At 38.8% G+C, this 16188-nt stretch overlaps 1 protein-coding gene across 1 annotated transcript in view; it reads left to right on the forward strand.

Moving 5' to 3' along the window:
• The window catches only part of LOC120526483 (leucine-rich repeat and calponin homology domain-containing protein 4-like), a 156717-nt gene that overhangs the window by 110676 nt on the left and 29853 nt on the right, over window positions 1-16188 (forward strand). Inside the window, exon 3 of the mRNA XM_039749648.1 lies at window positions 9813-9939. Coding sequence (XP_039605582.1) covers window positions 9813-9939 — 127 coding nt within the window. The remainder of the gene's footprint in view (window positions 1-9812; window positions 9940-16188) is intronic.

A 16188-nucleotide genomic window follows, 5' to 3' on the forward strand; every position in this document is an offset into this window, starting at 1 on the left:
AGTTAAAACGAACTTATTCATTTCTTACTCCAAGAATTGTAACTATCATTACTGTTTTATAATTAATGCCAAATTTTTCTTACTTAGGAATTGATTCATTTTTTCATTGTTTACATTTTGTTAAGGCTGTATACATTGGATGTAACCTTCTTGTTGACATTGGCCTTGACTGGAAGGCGCAGCTGTGGAATACAGCAACTGTTATTCAGCACACAAAAAGGAGTACAAAAAAAGCCACTGGGTAAAATAGTTATTATTGGAGGATCTCTGTAATTTTAGTTCAATTTGAATTGCTTTAAAGACAGATTTATTGACATGTTGAATCACACAGGACTAGTTTAACTGATTTACTGACTTTTTATACAAGATGAATGTGGAGACGTGAATGTGCAGTCCATGAAAAGTTATTGAGATAAGCCATTCAGATAGGAGTAAAATTACAGAGGTCCTATGGTAATAATTACTTTACTTCTTGGTATAAAACTAATCCCATCTGATTAGTTGAAACTCAAATTTAGTTTTGTTATATTGAAAGCTAAAAACAGGCTGAAGTACATTTGTCAGACCAGTAATGCAGAAATTCAGGAGGTTCTTAGTGAATTCGTATTCCTGTTTGTTTTTTTTTTATTTGACAAACTGACAGCTGCCAAATCGTGGCTATGTTGTGAAATTTAAAGAAACTCAATCATCAGTTCTATAAAATGTTTGTTTATAGTCGTCCAACTGCCTTTAAACCTGAATCTGAACAGTAAAGCCACCCCTCTAACTCTGACAAAGACAATCCAGCTGAAAATTGAAAAATGAGGACCTTAAATGACACCTTTCTCAGTAATGCCACAACTCCATTTTACATTCTCATGTCTCCTCTCTCTCTCTGTCTCTCGTATGTATGTATATGTGTATGTATATATATATATATATGTATATATATATATGTGTGTATGTGTATGTGTGTGTGTGTGTATATGTATGTATGTATGTATGTGTGTATATATATATATATATATATATATATATATATATATATATATATATATATACTGCTCAAAAAATTAAAGGAACACTTTGAAAACACATCAGATCTCAATGGGAAAAAGAAATCCTCCTGGATATCTATACTGATATAGACTGGGTATTGTGTTAGGAGCGAAAGGATGCCACAACGTTTCATGGAAATGAAAATGATCAAGCTACAGAGCCCTGAATTCAAAGACGCCCCAAAAATCAGAGTGAAAAAATTATGTGGAAGGCTAGTCCATTTTCCAAAATTTAATTGCAGCAACTCAAAATTATACGCAGCACTTTGTATGGCCCCTGTGTTCTTGTATACATGCCTGACAACATCGGTGCATGCTTCTAATGAGATGACAGATGGTGTTGTGGGGGATCTCCTCCCAGATCTGGACCAGGGCATCACTGAGCTCCTGGACAGTCTGAGCTGCAACCTGGTGGCATTGGATGGACCAAAACATAATGTCCCAGAGGTGTTCTATTGGATTTAGGTCAGGAAAGTGTGGTGGCCAGTCAATGGTATCAATTCCTTCATCCTCCAGGAACTGCCTGTATACCCTCACCACATGAGGCCAGGAATTGTCGCGGCACCAGGAGCCACTGTACCAGCATAGGGTCTGACAATGGGTCCAAGGATTGCATCCTGATACCTAATGGCAGCCAAGGTGCCTTTGTCAAGCCTGTAGCGGTCTGTGTGACCCTCCATGGATATGCCTCCCCAGACAATCATTAACCCACCACCAAACTGCTCATGCTGAATGATGTTACAGGCAGCATAATGTTCTCCATGGCTTCTCCAGACCCTTTCACTTCTGTCACGTGCTCAGGGTGAACCTGGTCTCATCTGTAAAAAGCACAGGGCACCAGTAGTGCATCTGTCAATTCTGGTATTCTATGGCGAATGCCAATCGAGCTACATCCTGCTGGGCAGTGAGCTCAGGGCCCATTAGAGGACATGGGGCCCTTGGGTCACCCTCATGAAGTCTTTCTGGTTGTTTGGTCAGAGACATTCACACCAGTGGCCTGCTGGAGGTCATTTTGTAGGGCTCTGGCAGTGCTCATCCTGTTCCTCCTTGCCCAAAGGAGCAGGTACTGGTCCTGCTGATGGGTTATGGACCTTCTATGGCCCTTTCCAGCTCTCCTAGAGTAACTGCTTATCTCCTAGAATCTCCTCCATGCCCTTGAGACTGTGCAGGGAGACACAGCAAACCTTCTGGCAATGACACGTATTGATGTGCCATCCTGGAGAAGTTGGACTACCTGTGCAACCTCTGTAGGGTCCAGGTATCGCCTCGCTACCAGTAGTGACACTGACTGTAGCCAAATGCAAAACTAGTGAAGAAACAGTCAGAAAAGATGAGGAGGGAAAAATGTCAGTGGCCTCCACCTGTTAAACCATTCCTGTTTTGGGGGTCATCTCATTGTTGCCCCTCTAGTGCATCTGTTGTTAATTTCATTAACACCACAGCAGCTGAAACTGATTAACAACCCGCTTTGCTACTTAACTGACCAGATTAATATCCCATAAGTTTCATTGACTTTATGCTATACTCTGATTAAAAAGTGTTCCTTTAATTCTTTTATATATATATAATATATATATAATATATAGTAATCCCTTGCTATATCGCGCTTCAACTTTCAAGCTTCACTCTATCGCAGATTTTAAATGTAAGCACATCTAAATATATATCACAAGTTTTAAGCTGGTTCGCTTTCTGGACAATGGGTCTTTTAATTTAGGTTACATGCTTCCTCAGTTTGATTGCCCAGTTGATTTCATACAAGGGATGCTATTGGCGGTTGGCTTAGAAGCTACCCAATCAGAGCATGTATTACATATTAACTAAAACTCCTCAATGCTATAAGATATGCTTCCCGCGCGGTGCTTGTTTGCTTCTCTCTATCTTTCTCACTCTTTCTGCCTGACGGAGGGGGTGTGAGCAGAGGGGCTGTTTGCACAGAGGACACGGATGCTCCTCTACAAAATACCGCTTTATCGCGGTGCTTCTGTATGCTTAAAAGCACGTATTGATTTTTTGATTGTTCGCTTTTCTTAGCGAGCGCTCTCTCTGACATTCTCTGCTCCTGACAGCGTTCCTTTATGAAGGCGCTCCTTTGAAGATAAGATATGTTTGCTTTCTTTTAATTGTGAGAAAGAACTGTCATCTCTGTCTTGTAATGGAGCACAGTTTAAACGTTTGACTAAAGGGTGTTATTTCATGTCTAGAGGGCTCTAATAATGTTAACAGGGTGAGAGTTTATAAGGGTTTAAAATATATAAAAATAACCATACAAACATATGGTTTCTACTTCGTGGATTTTCACCTATCGCGGGGGGGTATGGAATGCAACCCCCACGATCGAGGAGGGATTACTGTACTTATATACTAATAAAAGGCAAAGCCCTCACTCACTCACTGACTGACTCACTGACTCATCACTAATTCTCCAACTTGCCGTGTAGGTAGAAGGCTGAAATTTGGCAGGCTCATTCCTTACAGCTTCCTTACAAAAGTTGGGCAGGTTTCATTTCGAAATTCTACACATAATGGTCATAACTAGAAGCTATTTTTCTCCATTTACTGTAATGGAGTTGAGCTCGAAAGCCGTGGGGGGCGGAGTTTCGTGTGACATCATCACGCCTCCCACGTAATCACGCAGTACGTAGAAAACCAGGAAGAGCTCCAAAAACCGCTGAAGAAAACATACATTATATAATTAAGAAGGCAGCGAAACAATTAGAAGCGGCGGTGACATATAAAACCATATTCAGCGGCTCACGTGAACTGACGCAATGCGCAGACAAAAAGCAACAGTTCCAAAGAGTGCTGAACAAAAACCAAATTATACTGCTATGCTCAAATAGACAAACCACACGCCGTGGCGCGATAGTAGAGGCTTCGCCTCTAGCGCCGGCGTCCGAGGTTCGATTCCCGAGAGGATGCACTGAGTATGTACGCCGCTTCGATTCATTTTAGCCTCGCATCCCCTTGGTTTGAGACGTATGAAAAAATATGCGGTTAACGCAGAAAGACAGATCACCAATTGAAGCTTTATGAATAATGGATACTTTATTCGCGATCAATGATTGTTTTGGTAAAGCCATACTCAGTGTATTCATTAGATGAGCGGTAAAAAAGTAAGAGCGAGGGGAGGGTAACTTATTGAGGCACGCAGGCAAAACCACAATAGCACGCGGGCTCGATGTACTGTAGTGTGTCGCCAACTCGATCTGAATTGCGATCACATTTGAAAAAATATATCTTTTCAAGTTCTATTTAGTCCATATGTATGTCAAACTCAAGGCCCAGGCCACATCCGGCCAGTGTAATTATATCCGGCCCGAGATCATTTTATATATTATTGTTATTAATGGCCGGGGATATGAAGCGCTGGTAACACAATAAACTACAGATCCCATAATGCAGCGCTTCAGCTGCCTTGCGAACACTTACCGTTAATCAAGTCTAGCTTATGATGCTGCAAGTTATTGCGAAGCTAGCCCACACGATGCCAAAGAAAAGGTGATTCTGAACATAGAGCCTTTAAAACCGATGGGAGGCTGAGTATATGTTTACTGACATTGCGGTAAACCCGTGTGTCTCATTTGTGGAGCTAATGTGGCTGTAATTACAGAATTTAATCTAAGACGGCACTATGAGACAAAACATCAAGATAACCTGAAAGACCTGAATGCAATGCACAAGATACAGAAAGCAGAAGAGTTAAAGAAGAATCTGACACTTCAGCAGACGTTTTTACCCGTGCAAAATCACAAAGTGATTTCAAGTGAAGCTACTTTTATGGGAGACACAAATGCACCAGTGCAACTTGCCCCACTTTCCCTGTTGCCAAGTAATGTTGAACCAAGTCGGCACTACGGTGTTCCCAAATCGCGACTTTGCTGATAAACTGAGCGCACTGCACACTGAGTTCGACGGCGCTTTGGTGACTTTGAAGAACAAAAAGAATTTTGAGTTGTTTACAACCCATTTGCCGTCGATGTGGAAACTGCACCTGTGCAGATTCAGATGGAGGTGATTGAGCTGCAGTGTAATGGCACACTGAAGGCAAAGTACGATACTGCAGGGCCCGCACAGTTTATTCACTCCATTCCTGCAGAAATGCTCCAGCTCCGTCTACATGCGGCTCGAACCTTGTGCATGTTTGGTAGCACATATCTGTGTGAGAAGCTCTTCTCAGTCATGAAGACTAACAAAACAGCACACAGGAGTCGCCTCACTGATGAGCACCTGCAGTCCATCCTGAGAATCTCCACAACACAGAACCTCACACCAAACATAAACAAACTTGTTGCCAAAAAAAGATGCCAGGCGTCCAGCTCTGATAAAATGACATAAGAGCAAAGACAACTGAATGATTTGATTTGTTATTGCTGAAAAGAACAAATTTTATTTATATTTCCAGGTTTTGTTTTGCACCATGTTCATATTTGAATTTGTATAATTTTGACAGGATATTTTTTTATGGAAAGCAAAATCTTTTGGGATATTTAAAATTTAAGTTTATTTTTTATATAAAATTACATAAGAGTAAAGAAATTTGAATGTTTGTTCTTTTAACGTTTATTTCGAACTTGTATAATTTAGACAGGATATATTTTTATGGAGAGCAAAATATTTATTTAAGGTTATTTAAGGTTTGAGTTGATTTATTCCGGAATAATATTCTGTCGACTAAATAAAAATTCCTTCTATTTAAAATTTAAATAGAACTTGAACAGATACGATAGTTCATATTATCCAGGCAGACTTGCACGTAAGAGCTGGGGTCATCCGTTTTAACAAACAGCGTATTGCATTGATACGAAATATCCTGCCCATTTAATTATTTAGGAATGGATAAATAAATTAAGATTTTGTACAAATAATGTTTTTCATTTTTCTTCTTTCATGGATTCATGGTTTGACAATGGAGCGTACCTACCTTCTGCTTGGCAGAGATATCTTGCAAACGTATTACATTTTTGTTAAAGAGATCACAGCTAAATTCTCGCCCCAATAGCAAAACCAAAAATGTTGTATATCAAGAGGCCCTCGGATAAGAAAGCTATCAGTATAAATTCTTCTCAATACAAATGATTGTGGTTTTTTTTTTGTTTTTTTTTTATACTGTATATATAAAGTTTGTCCTGTCTCACTCGCACCTGAGGGGTGGGGGGCAGCTAGGTCATAATACAGATATGTTTACTTCCAAACTAATAGTTGTTCTTGCATTCTCATATCCACTTACTCCAAATCTAAAAAATGCAGAGAAGTTCAAGCCTACTCCAACTGAGAAAAAAGAAAGAAGGGTTCAAAGAGAGCATACAAGCTCCATACAGACAATCAGGTGCTGGATTTGAATGTAGTATACTGGATTAGTTAAGTTGTGGTGCTAATCAGTCTACACTTCTGTGCCACCTAAGCTAAAAAAAAATGTTTCAAAACTTTATTTTAACTAAATATTTCAAGTTCCTTAAAGTAATAACATTCACACTTACACCCTTATCTTCACTGCTCAACTCTCTGAAAGCTGCAGAAATTATACTCTTCACAGAAAAAAAAAAACAGTAGGGTATGGACAACAAATAAACAATACAGTCGATTCTGGTTAATTGGACCACCAGTTAATCGGACCAGCCGCTTATTCGGACCGAATCCTAAAGAACCTAAACAGATCATATTACATAAGCCTAATATTGTTCGCTTATTTGGACCAATAGAAATTGGTCCGTTTTAATCAGACCAAAGAACGTGACAGAGAATAAGAAAAAGAAGCCACAAATCGCCCGCAGAAAGCGGATTTAAAGCGGGTCAGCGACATCGGGTGGATCCCTGGACTCCCCAGGAGAATTTATGCTTTTATCAAAGGTCAGGAAGTTGGAAAATTTGTACCAAGTGCAAACCAGTGGGGGTGAACATGCCTGCCGTTTCTTTCCTAAAACGGACCACCCATTATTAGGACCAAAATGATCGCGTCCCAATGTGGTCCGATTAACAGGAATCGACTGTATTTAACATTCTCTAGATTTTTTTGTGCATTACTATACTGATGCAATATTTTCTGGGCAAGTATGTGTTTTTGGCCAAAACATGAACGGAAATCTCTTCATTCAAAATTCAAGAATTATTTAAAGGTAAAACGCAAGAAATAAGTTTCTTGACTTTGTCTACTCAGCTTTATCTTCTATTTTACAAACTACTGTAAACATCAGAAAGAACAAATTGCAACATTAAAACCCAGCATATGTTCACCCCACCTGGATTCTGAAATCCCCTTTTGCATTATCATTTATGGGGTGGGGGTTTCTGTTTAAATTTCAAAAATGAATTTCCAGCCCTTAATGATACTCTGACCATGAGCCAAGTCACTTCATCTACCCATGTGTCAATTTGAAAAACAAAAGAAATGTAAACAATTCTATCTGAAATGATGCAAGTTGCATTGGATAAAAATCATCAGTCAAATAATAAATAATTATATAATATTTTAGTTCACAGGACCTACTTAGTCTTGAATGTGCTATATACAATGTCCATTAAAAAAACATTCCTGCATTAGATGAATTCCTGCTTTTTTCTGCTTTTCCTAGTGGCTCTTGTTGATGCTCATTGCAAAACACAATTTTACAGGAAAGTATATTCTTTTGAAGTGAACCAGGCAGTCTCTAGTGTTTTTTGTTATATAGAATCCTAGAATACTGTATTTTCCATATACCTTAAAATGTCTCAAATTCCAGTCTCTAGCCTCCATCTGTTACTTTACCTTTATACCTACTGTATATATACTGTGTCATCCAATTTGTCGATAGAAAGTTTCTATCTGATAATTCCAGTGTTAATCTAATGGCGCTTTTCCATTGCATTGTACAGCACGACACTGTTCAGTTCAGCTCAATTTTGGGGGGGTTTTCTACTGGGAGCAGTACCTGGTACCTGGTCCTTTTTTTAGTACCACCTCAGCCGAGGTTCCAAGCGCGCCAAACCGTTACCAAAACGTGACGTGTAAACTCTGCTGGTCACAGATTGGCCGGAGAAAATCGTCATTACTGCGTCACTGGCTATTCTTTTCTTTAAAGGTACACACACGCGGAAGTTTGTGTCCCGTCTCTCCATCGCTGGACGCAGTTTGTTGCATAAGTGGATGAATGTTTCTTCAGATATTCGAAAGTTCTCCAGCCACTGAGTGTTTGTAAAACCGGGAACAATCACATCCCACCACTCTGAGGCACGGTTAAATGTCCAAACAGATGGTCTGTTGCGGCAACTTTTTTGCAAAATGTGGAAGATCTGTAATATCAGCATTTTAATTTTACACTGGCAGTTAAGTTCATTTTATGCGTTGCAACAGTGATAAAAGTTAGCTAGTGATGTGCTTTTTTTAGTTGCTTACCCTTGAGCGTCATCGAGCTAAAGTGTTGTCAGTTGTCTGCGTGTTGTTGTAAAAAGTTCCACGGTGTCACGGCAGTAGAGGCGGCGCAACTATAGCGACACATGAATAATCCCGCCCACTCTAAAGTGGTACTAAACTGCAGTCGAAACGCAAACCGAGCCGAACTGAGCCGAACCAAGGTGAGCTGTACTGAACCGTGCTGTGCCGTACTATGCAGTGGAAAAGCGCCTTAGGATGACTTTTCCATAGGCAGGAGAACAGCTTAGATGTAGAGCAAGAGAGCAATAAGAAAAAGAAAATAGAGGAGGCTTAGTAATGATATCTAAATATTTTATTATTGATTTTTTTGATACAATAAACATAATGTAAACACTGACTGTGATGTCCTACAAATGTCTTTGTCTTCATAACATATGCTTAGAATTTGAACAGTTGCCATACAAGTCTGTTGCACGTTTGGTAAATAAACTATAGTATATTGATAAAGAATTCATGAAGGTTTGCCAGATTTTGTGAGACTGTTTGAGGCACTATTAACTAAAACCTTGGCACCTAACGTCTCTAGCCCACCACCACAATGCAAATAAGCTTGTGATCCTCCTCCCATTTTCGTTGTTTCTTTCTTTTTTTTTTGTCAACCAGTTCAATCTTTTTGTATAGATTATACTACTATTATAGACCCAAATGCCTTATAAATATATATAGTATGACTGTGTAAATAGTAGTAAACCTCATTCAAAAGTGTACAGACACATGCTTATGTACTAGGTATTTCCTGATCTGAGGTGGAAAGTTGTATTTCTTCTTGCTTAATTGAATCTTGAATAACTGCAAGTAGAGGTTGGAAAGTTTCCATTTGTCTGCTGTGGTTAAAATCCCTGAAGAATGAAAGATGATAAATCTTTTTAATATCATTTACTTATTTTAACTTTTAAACAACTACAACCCATACAGATAATTCTTAAATAATTTTTGCACTGTTTACTGTGTTCTTTTGGAGTTTGATCAGTGGTTTAGTTGTCTTCTCAGCTTAATCTTTTTTTTTTTTTTGATTTGTTTTGCAGAGTTTGTTGGAAAAAGTGTAATTTTTGAAAGTGAAATATTTTCCTTCTTTTAATGAGCATAGTTTATTATAGCTCTGTTACAGCATTAAAGCTTGGTACTTCTATTTGTACTGGCCAGCTGTCTTGTACAAGGTGATGTCTTGTCTCTTGACTGAGTGTTTTGGTCTTCTGAGGAATTTTATCAGAGTTGTAATGCCATGTTATGGAATTTGTGAAGGACAAACCATATAAAACATCTGCTAGATTCTTTCTTAGCCTGGCAGAAAAAAAGAGTTTATTCAGCAGGTCCTGACCAATTGATTTGCTTTTGTGTGATTCTTATTTTGTTTTTGCTTGCAGTCGAAATCAACTGTCCTCCTTGCCTCCATTCCTGTGTCAACTTCCTCTAAAAGTTCTGAATGCTAGCAATAACAAGCTCTCCACACTGCCAAACAATATTGATACCCTGGTCAACCTCAGACAACTGGTGAGTATTTACAAATGTGTGTGTATGTGTATATACTGTATAATGTGTGTGTGTGTGTGTGTGTGGATATGTTACGACTGGGAATCAATGTAAAGAAATTAATTAATTGCATAATTATAATGAATTAATCACATCTAACATTAAAACATGCAATTATGAAATAATTGCATAAATTAATTTAGAATCAACACAAAGGTATTTTTAAAATTTAATAGCAATAGTTTAAGCTTAAACAATGACCTGAAACCTGACAAAATAGTACTTGAACAACTACAACCTGAATTTGAATGCCTTCTTAAAAGGTAAGATGAATAGAAGTCAACAAGAAAACTATTGAAACGACTGTACACTGTGAATGCACTGTTAAAGACTGACTTAATTGAAATAAGTATCTATTAAATGGGTATGTATTAAAACTTGTGTTTAAAACACCGCAAATATCCTCAGTTGTTCATCACCTTCAACAACTTGATACTTACACTATACTAAGCGAGAAACATTTTTCATATTTTAGTAATAATTGACAAAATGTAAACATAAAGTGTACCTGTATAATGTGTGAAGACTGAAGTCCAAATATCAAATAAACACTTTCACAAAAAGTACAAATATAACAAAACAAGTGCACTTTTATTCAAGAATGTAAATGTATAAAAAGAAATTGGGTTAGGGTATGACGCTGACCTGACTGCTGGGCAGTGTAAGATCTGCTGACATGTAATCAAGAGGTTGCAGGTTTGATTCCGAGCTCGTCCGTTTTGAGTAGTGAGCTGCTCTTATTGTTACTATTTTAGAATTAAAACGTAGATTTGATTTGAGTCTGTAGATATAGATATATATATGTGTGTATATATGTATGTTTATATGTATATATGTATGCAAGACATGCAGGTTAGGTGGATTGGCGATTCCAAATTGGCCCTAGTGTGTGCTTGGTGTGTGGGAGTGTTTGTGTGTGTCCTGCGGTGGGTTGGCACCCTGCCCAGGATTGGTTCCTGCCTTGTGCCCTGTGTTGGCTGGGATTGGGTCCAGCAGACCCCTGTGACCCTGTGTTTGGATTCAGTGGGTTAGTAAATGGATGGATGGATTCTTTGTAAATACTCTTGAGTTTGGCAACAGTTTGCCTTGTTCGGGACCATCTACAACCTTGACAACAACATCTGAAAAACTTCTAACTCTTGATAATGCCACATATAACTGACTTGTGGCAAGTAAATGGCAACTTCTCTATGGTTTGCCCCTGAGATTTATTAATTGTTATGGCAAATGTAAGGCTAATGTAACTAGAAATTGCCTCCTTCCTAAGGTAAAGGGTAAATTAGTAGAGGATGGAGCCAAATCAATACGGGGAATAAAGACGCTGTCCCCTTCAGCTGAACCTGTTATTACTTGAGCAATGATGAGGTTTCTAAACACTCTTTTAGTGTTTATATTCCTAAGGAGCATAATTATTGCTCCCTTTTTAAAGGTTCAGTTTATGCCTCGGCATTCCTGTTGGAATTAGCGGATTAAGAAACTCAATAGGATAGTTCTGCATATCTTGCTCAGTTGATAATTTTTTTTTTACGATTATTTTTCTGTTCTTCTATAGATCTATTCTATATCTATATCTTCTGAGTCTTTCTCTTGTAGCGTTTTTATGACGCTCATTTTCTTTGTCTTCAATCGATCTATGTGCTCGTATTTTTCTTTGTCTTTCAGCCTTTCTTTTGTTGATGTTTTCTTGTTGAGCTGACCGTTCTTCCAGGTGATGTTGCTTAAAAAGGGTTTGAGTGTCTGGGTCTTTTGTCCCACTTGACGTGTCCTCCTTTTTGGGTGGCATGTTATTAGTAGATATTTAGTTAGTAAAAATGCGCGGGCACTATCTGTGGCGTCTCTCCGGCAATGGATTTAATGTGTGCGGCCGTGAGTACCCAATCAGCACTCTCCCCAGCAAATGCGCATGGCACTATGTGTGGTGTCTCCATAGCAAAGGATTTAATGTGCACAGTTTCCACCTTTATTTGCTTATCATGCGCGGCTGAGGCTACGCCAATAACTGTGTTGCTTATTATGCGCGGCAGAGGATATGCCATTGTTTTGATTTGGGAAAATGGTTCAAGGGGTTCTTTAGAATAAGTGGGCAAAAATCAGAGAGAAGAGGTCCAATACTTCAATAAAATTTACTTATTCAATTATAACATATAAATACATATGAATAGGTTATAGAAATAAATATATATGCTTAAAGAGACAATAACATACATACAGTAACATACATCAAAAGACCCAGAGCCATCATCCTAATCCAGTAGACTGAGGGAGCCCGCATGTCAGTCTCGTCAGAGGATCAACCCCGTGCGCCTTTTATCAGATACCGGGTGGTATGCAGCTTTCCCCACGGTTGAACGTCCAAAGAAACTGAGGGCGGAACCTTCCCTTATATACTAATTAGGTGTCCTTGCCCAAAAGTGGCTTACGTGGAAGCAGTGTATGCAGAAGTGATCAGTTTCAGCATACACCCCCCCTTCCATGGGACACGGCGTTGTTTTTTCTTCTCCTCGGCCTTGAGACTAGTGCCTAATACCAGAAGACACAGTAATATGCTTACATGTGAAAAAAGCCTCTCGAAGTGAAAAACAACTCCTTACATAGCCTTGGCTGTATCTTTAGAACATTCCCGGCTGTTTCTCCCAAAGCATTAGTAATGCAGCTGGGTTTCGTGCTGAAGCGACCAACGCCCATCTGCTCTCCTGATTCCCTTCTCTTTATTTCACCTTTGCTTGTTACAGAGAAAAATCCTTCCATTACAGCCATTCACTGTGTGCCCAGGTTCCACCTTTATTTGCTTATCATTCGCGGCCGAGGCTACACCATTCACTGTGTTGCTTATCATGCGCGGCCGAGGCTACACCAATAACTGTGTTGCTTATTATGCGCGGCCGAGGATACGCCATTCACTGTGTGCCCTGGTTCTACCTTTATTTGCGTATGATGTGTGGCCGAGGCTATGCCATTCACTGTTGTACAAATGGGCGAGGCACGGTGCAGCCCCGTGCATTCGCGCTTCACCAGAAGACACACACACACGGACAACTGGATGCACACAGGGGTTTTATTAAAAAGGATATGTATATGTGTGTATTTATTTATATTTTTATATATATATATATATCTAATAATCTATATCTATACTAATAAAAGGCAAAGCCCTCACTGACTCATCACTAATTCTCCAAGTTCCTGTGTAGGTAGAAATTTGGCAGGCTCATTCCTTACACCTTACTTACAAAAGTTGGGCAGGTTTCATTTCGAAATTCTACGCGTAATGGTCATAACTGGAAGCTATTTTTCACCATATACTGTAATGGAGTTGAGCTGGATGGCCGTGGGGGGCAGAGTTTCATGTGACATCATCACGCCTCCCACGTAATCACGTGAACTGACTATCAACGCAGTACGTAGAAAACCAGGAAGAGCTCAAAAAGCGCTGAACAAAACATGCATTATATAATTGAGAAGGCAGCGAAACAATAAGAAGCGAGCGACTGACATATACAACCATATTCATGAGTGCTGCTACTTCGGGAAAAAAAGCACGGTGTAACCCTAAAGTTTAAATAAAGTTTGTAATGCAGTGCCTGCCCATATAAGGCTGTCTGTCAGCAGCAATCCAATAGAAACACTGCCGCTAAATATTCACGGGTGAAGGACTGTGCTTATGCAGAGGAAGATGAGATGGTCAGGGTGGTGTTTGGCACAAACTCAGCGAAACTGCGAGAGAAACTTTTAAGTGCCGGGTCTTAACTAACATTACATACAGCCATGGACATCACACGAGATGGCACCAGCACAGCTGGGAATCTTCGATGCGAGAACACCAAGCGGCTCACGTGAACTGACGCAGTGCACAGATAAAAAGCAACAGTTCCAAAGAGTGCTGAACAAAAACCGAATTGCACAATTGAGAAGGCAGCAAAAAAATATGAAGCGTCTGATACATACAAGCATATTCATAAGTGCAGCTACTGCGGAAGCAATGCACACGGTGGAAAAAGTCAATGTCCCGCTAAACTAAGACAGTGTAAAAAAAAAAAAAACCTATGCATGCAGTGTGTCACATCTCAGATAAAGAGGAAGACCAGCTGTTTATTGATGCAGTAAGAAAAGAATCGATGAATGAAACCTCTTATCTTTACAACAATTGACAAACACGGAATGTAACTTGAACACAACACATCCTACAAATACGACCCTGATTGAAAGAAATAATGATAATCAAATCCTTGATGACAGCAACACTCAGTAACACTCACAAAACAAATACTGTATATTGACAGTCATGTTACGTTATTTTTAAAATGTTCCCTTTTCTTTTCTACCTTTTTAACACACTACTTCTCGCTGACGTACGCGGGTATATATATATATATATATATATATATATATATATATATGTATATATATATATAACCCGATCTACATACTCGAATAATGGATACTTTATTCGCCATCAGTGATTGTTTTGGTAAAGCCATACTCCGTGTATTCATTAGATGAACGGTAAAAAAGTAAGGGCAAGGGGAGGATGACTTATTGATGCATGCAGGCTGTAGTGCGCGTCAACTCTATCTGAATTGCGCTGATCACATTTGAAAAATATATCTTTTCAAGTTCTATTTAGTCCATATGTGTCAAACTCAAGGGCATGGGCCACATCCGCCCGGCGTGTAATTATATCCGCCCGAGATCATTTTATATACTGTATTATTGTTATTAAAGCCGGGTATATGAAGCGCTGGTAACACAATAAACTACAGATCCCATAATGCAGCGCTTCAGCTGCCTTGCCGAACAGTTACCGCGTTAATCAAATCTACCTTAAGATGCTGCAAGTTATTGCGAAGCTAGCTCACACGATGCTGAAGAGAAAAGTTGATTCTGAAAATAGAGCCTTTAAAAACCGATGGGAGGCTGAGTATATTTTTACTTAACCCGTGTGTCTCATTTGTGGAGCTAATGTGGCTGTAATTACAGACTTTAATCTAAGACGGCACTATAAAACAAAACATCAGGGTAACCTGAAAGACCTGAATGCAATGCAGAAGATAAAGAAAGCAGAATTAAATAAGAATCTGACACTTCAGCGGACGTTTTACCCGTGCACAATCACAAAGTGATTTCAATTGAGGCTGCTTTTATGGGAGACACAACCACTTGCCCCACTTTCCCTATTACCAAGTAATGTTAAACCAAGTCGTCACCACGGTCTTCCCAAATACGCACTTTGCTGATAAACTGAGCGCACTGAGTTTGCACGGCGCTTTGGTGACTTGAAGAACAAAAAAAGTCCGTCTACATGCGGCTCGAACCTTGTGCATGTTTGGTAGCACATATCTGTGTGAGAAGCTCTTCTCAGTGATAAAGACTAACAAAACAGCACACAGGAGTCGCCTCACTGATGAGCACCTGCAATCCATCCTGAGAATCTCCACAACACAGAACCTCACACCAAACAGAAACGAACCTGTTGCCAAAAAAAGATGCCAGGCGTCCAGCTCTAAAATGACATATGAGCAAAGACAACTGAATGATTTGATTTGTTATTGCTGAAAGGAACACATTTTATTTATATTTCCAGGTTTTGTTATGCAGCATGTTCATATTTGAATTTGTATAATTTTGACAGGATATATTTTTATGGAGAGCAAAATATTATAAGTTGTTTAAGGTTTGAGTTAATTTATTCAGGAATAATATTCCTGTCTGTTTTTACCATTCCTACCAAAGATATTTCTGTCGACTAAATAAAAATTCCTTCTATTTAAAATTTAAATAGAACTTGAACAAATCGATAGTTCATAATATCCACTTGAGACTTGCACGTAAGAGCCGGTGTCATCCGTTTTAACAAACAGCGTATTGCACTATCTGAAATAGCTGTGTGTATATATGTAGATATGTATGTATATGTATATATATGTTTATATATGTGTGTGTATGTATATATATATGTATTTGTGTGTATATATGTGTGTGTATGTATGTACAGTATGTGTGTATGTATATATGTGTGTGTATATGTATGTGTATATATGTAGATATATATGTATGTATATATGTGTATATGTATAGATATGTATAGATATGTTTGTGTGTGTGTAAATATATATATTTATATTTATATTTATATTTATATATATATATATATATGACAACAACACTCATCACTCACAGCAGTGACAAAACAATAACATTGACAATCATGTT

This window comes from Polypterus senegalus, chromosome 3 (assembly GCF_016835505.1).
Source record: "Polypterus senegalus isolate Bchr_013 chromosome 3, ASM1683550v1, whole genome shotgun sequence".
Classification (NCBI taxonomy): Eukaryota; Metazoa; Chordata; class Cladistia; order Polypteriformes; family Polypteridae; genus Polypterus; species Polypterus senegalus.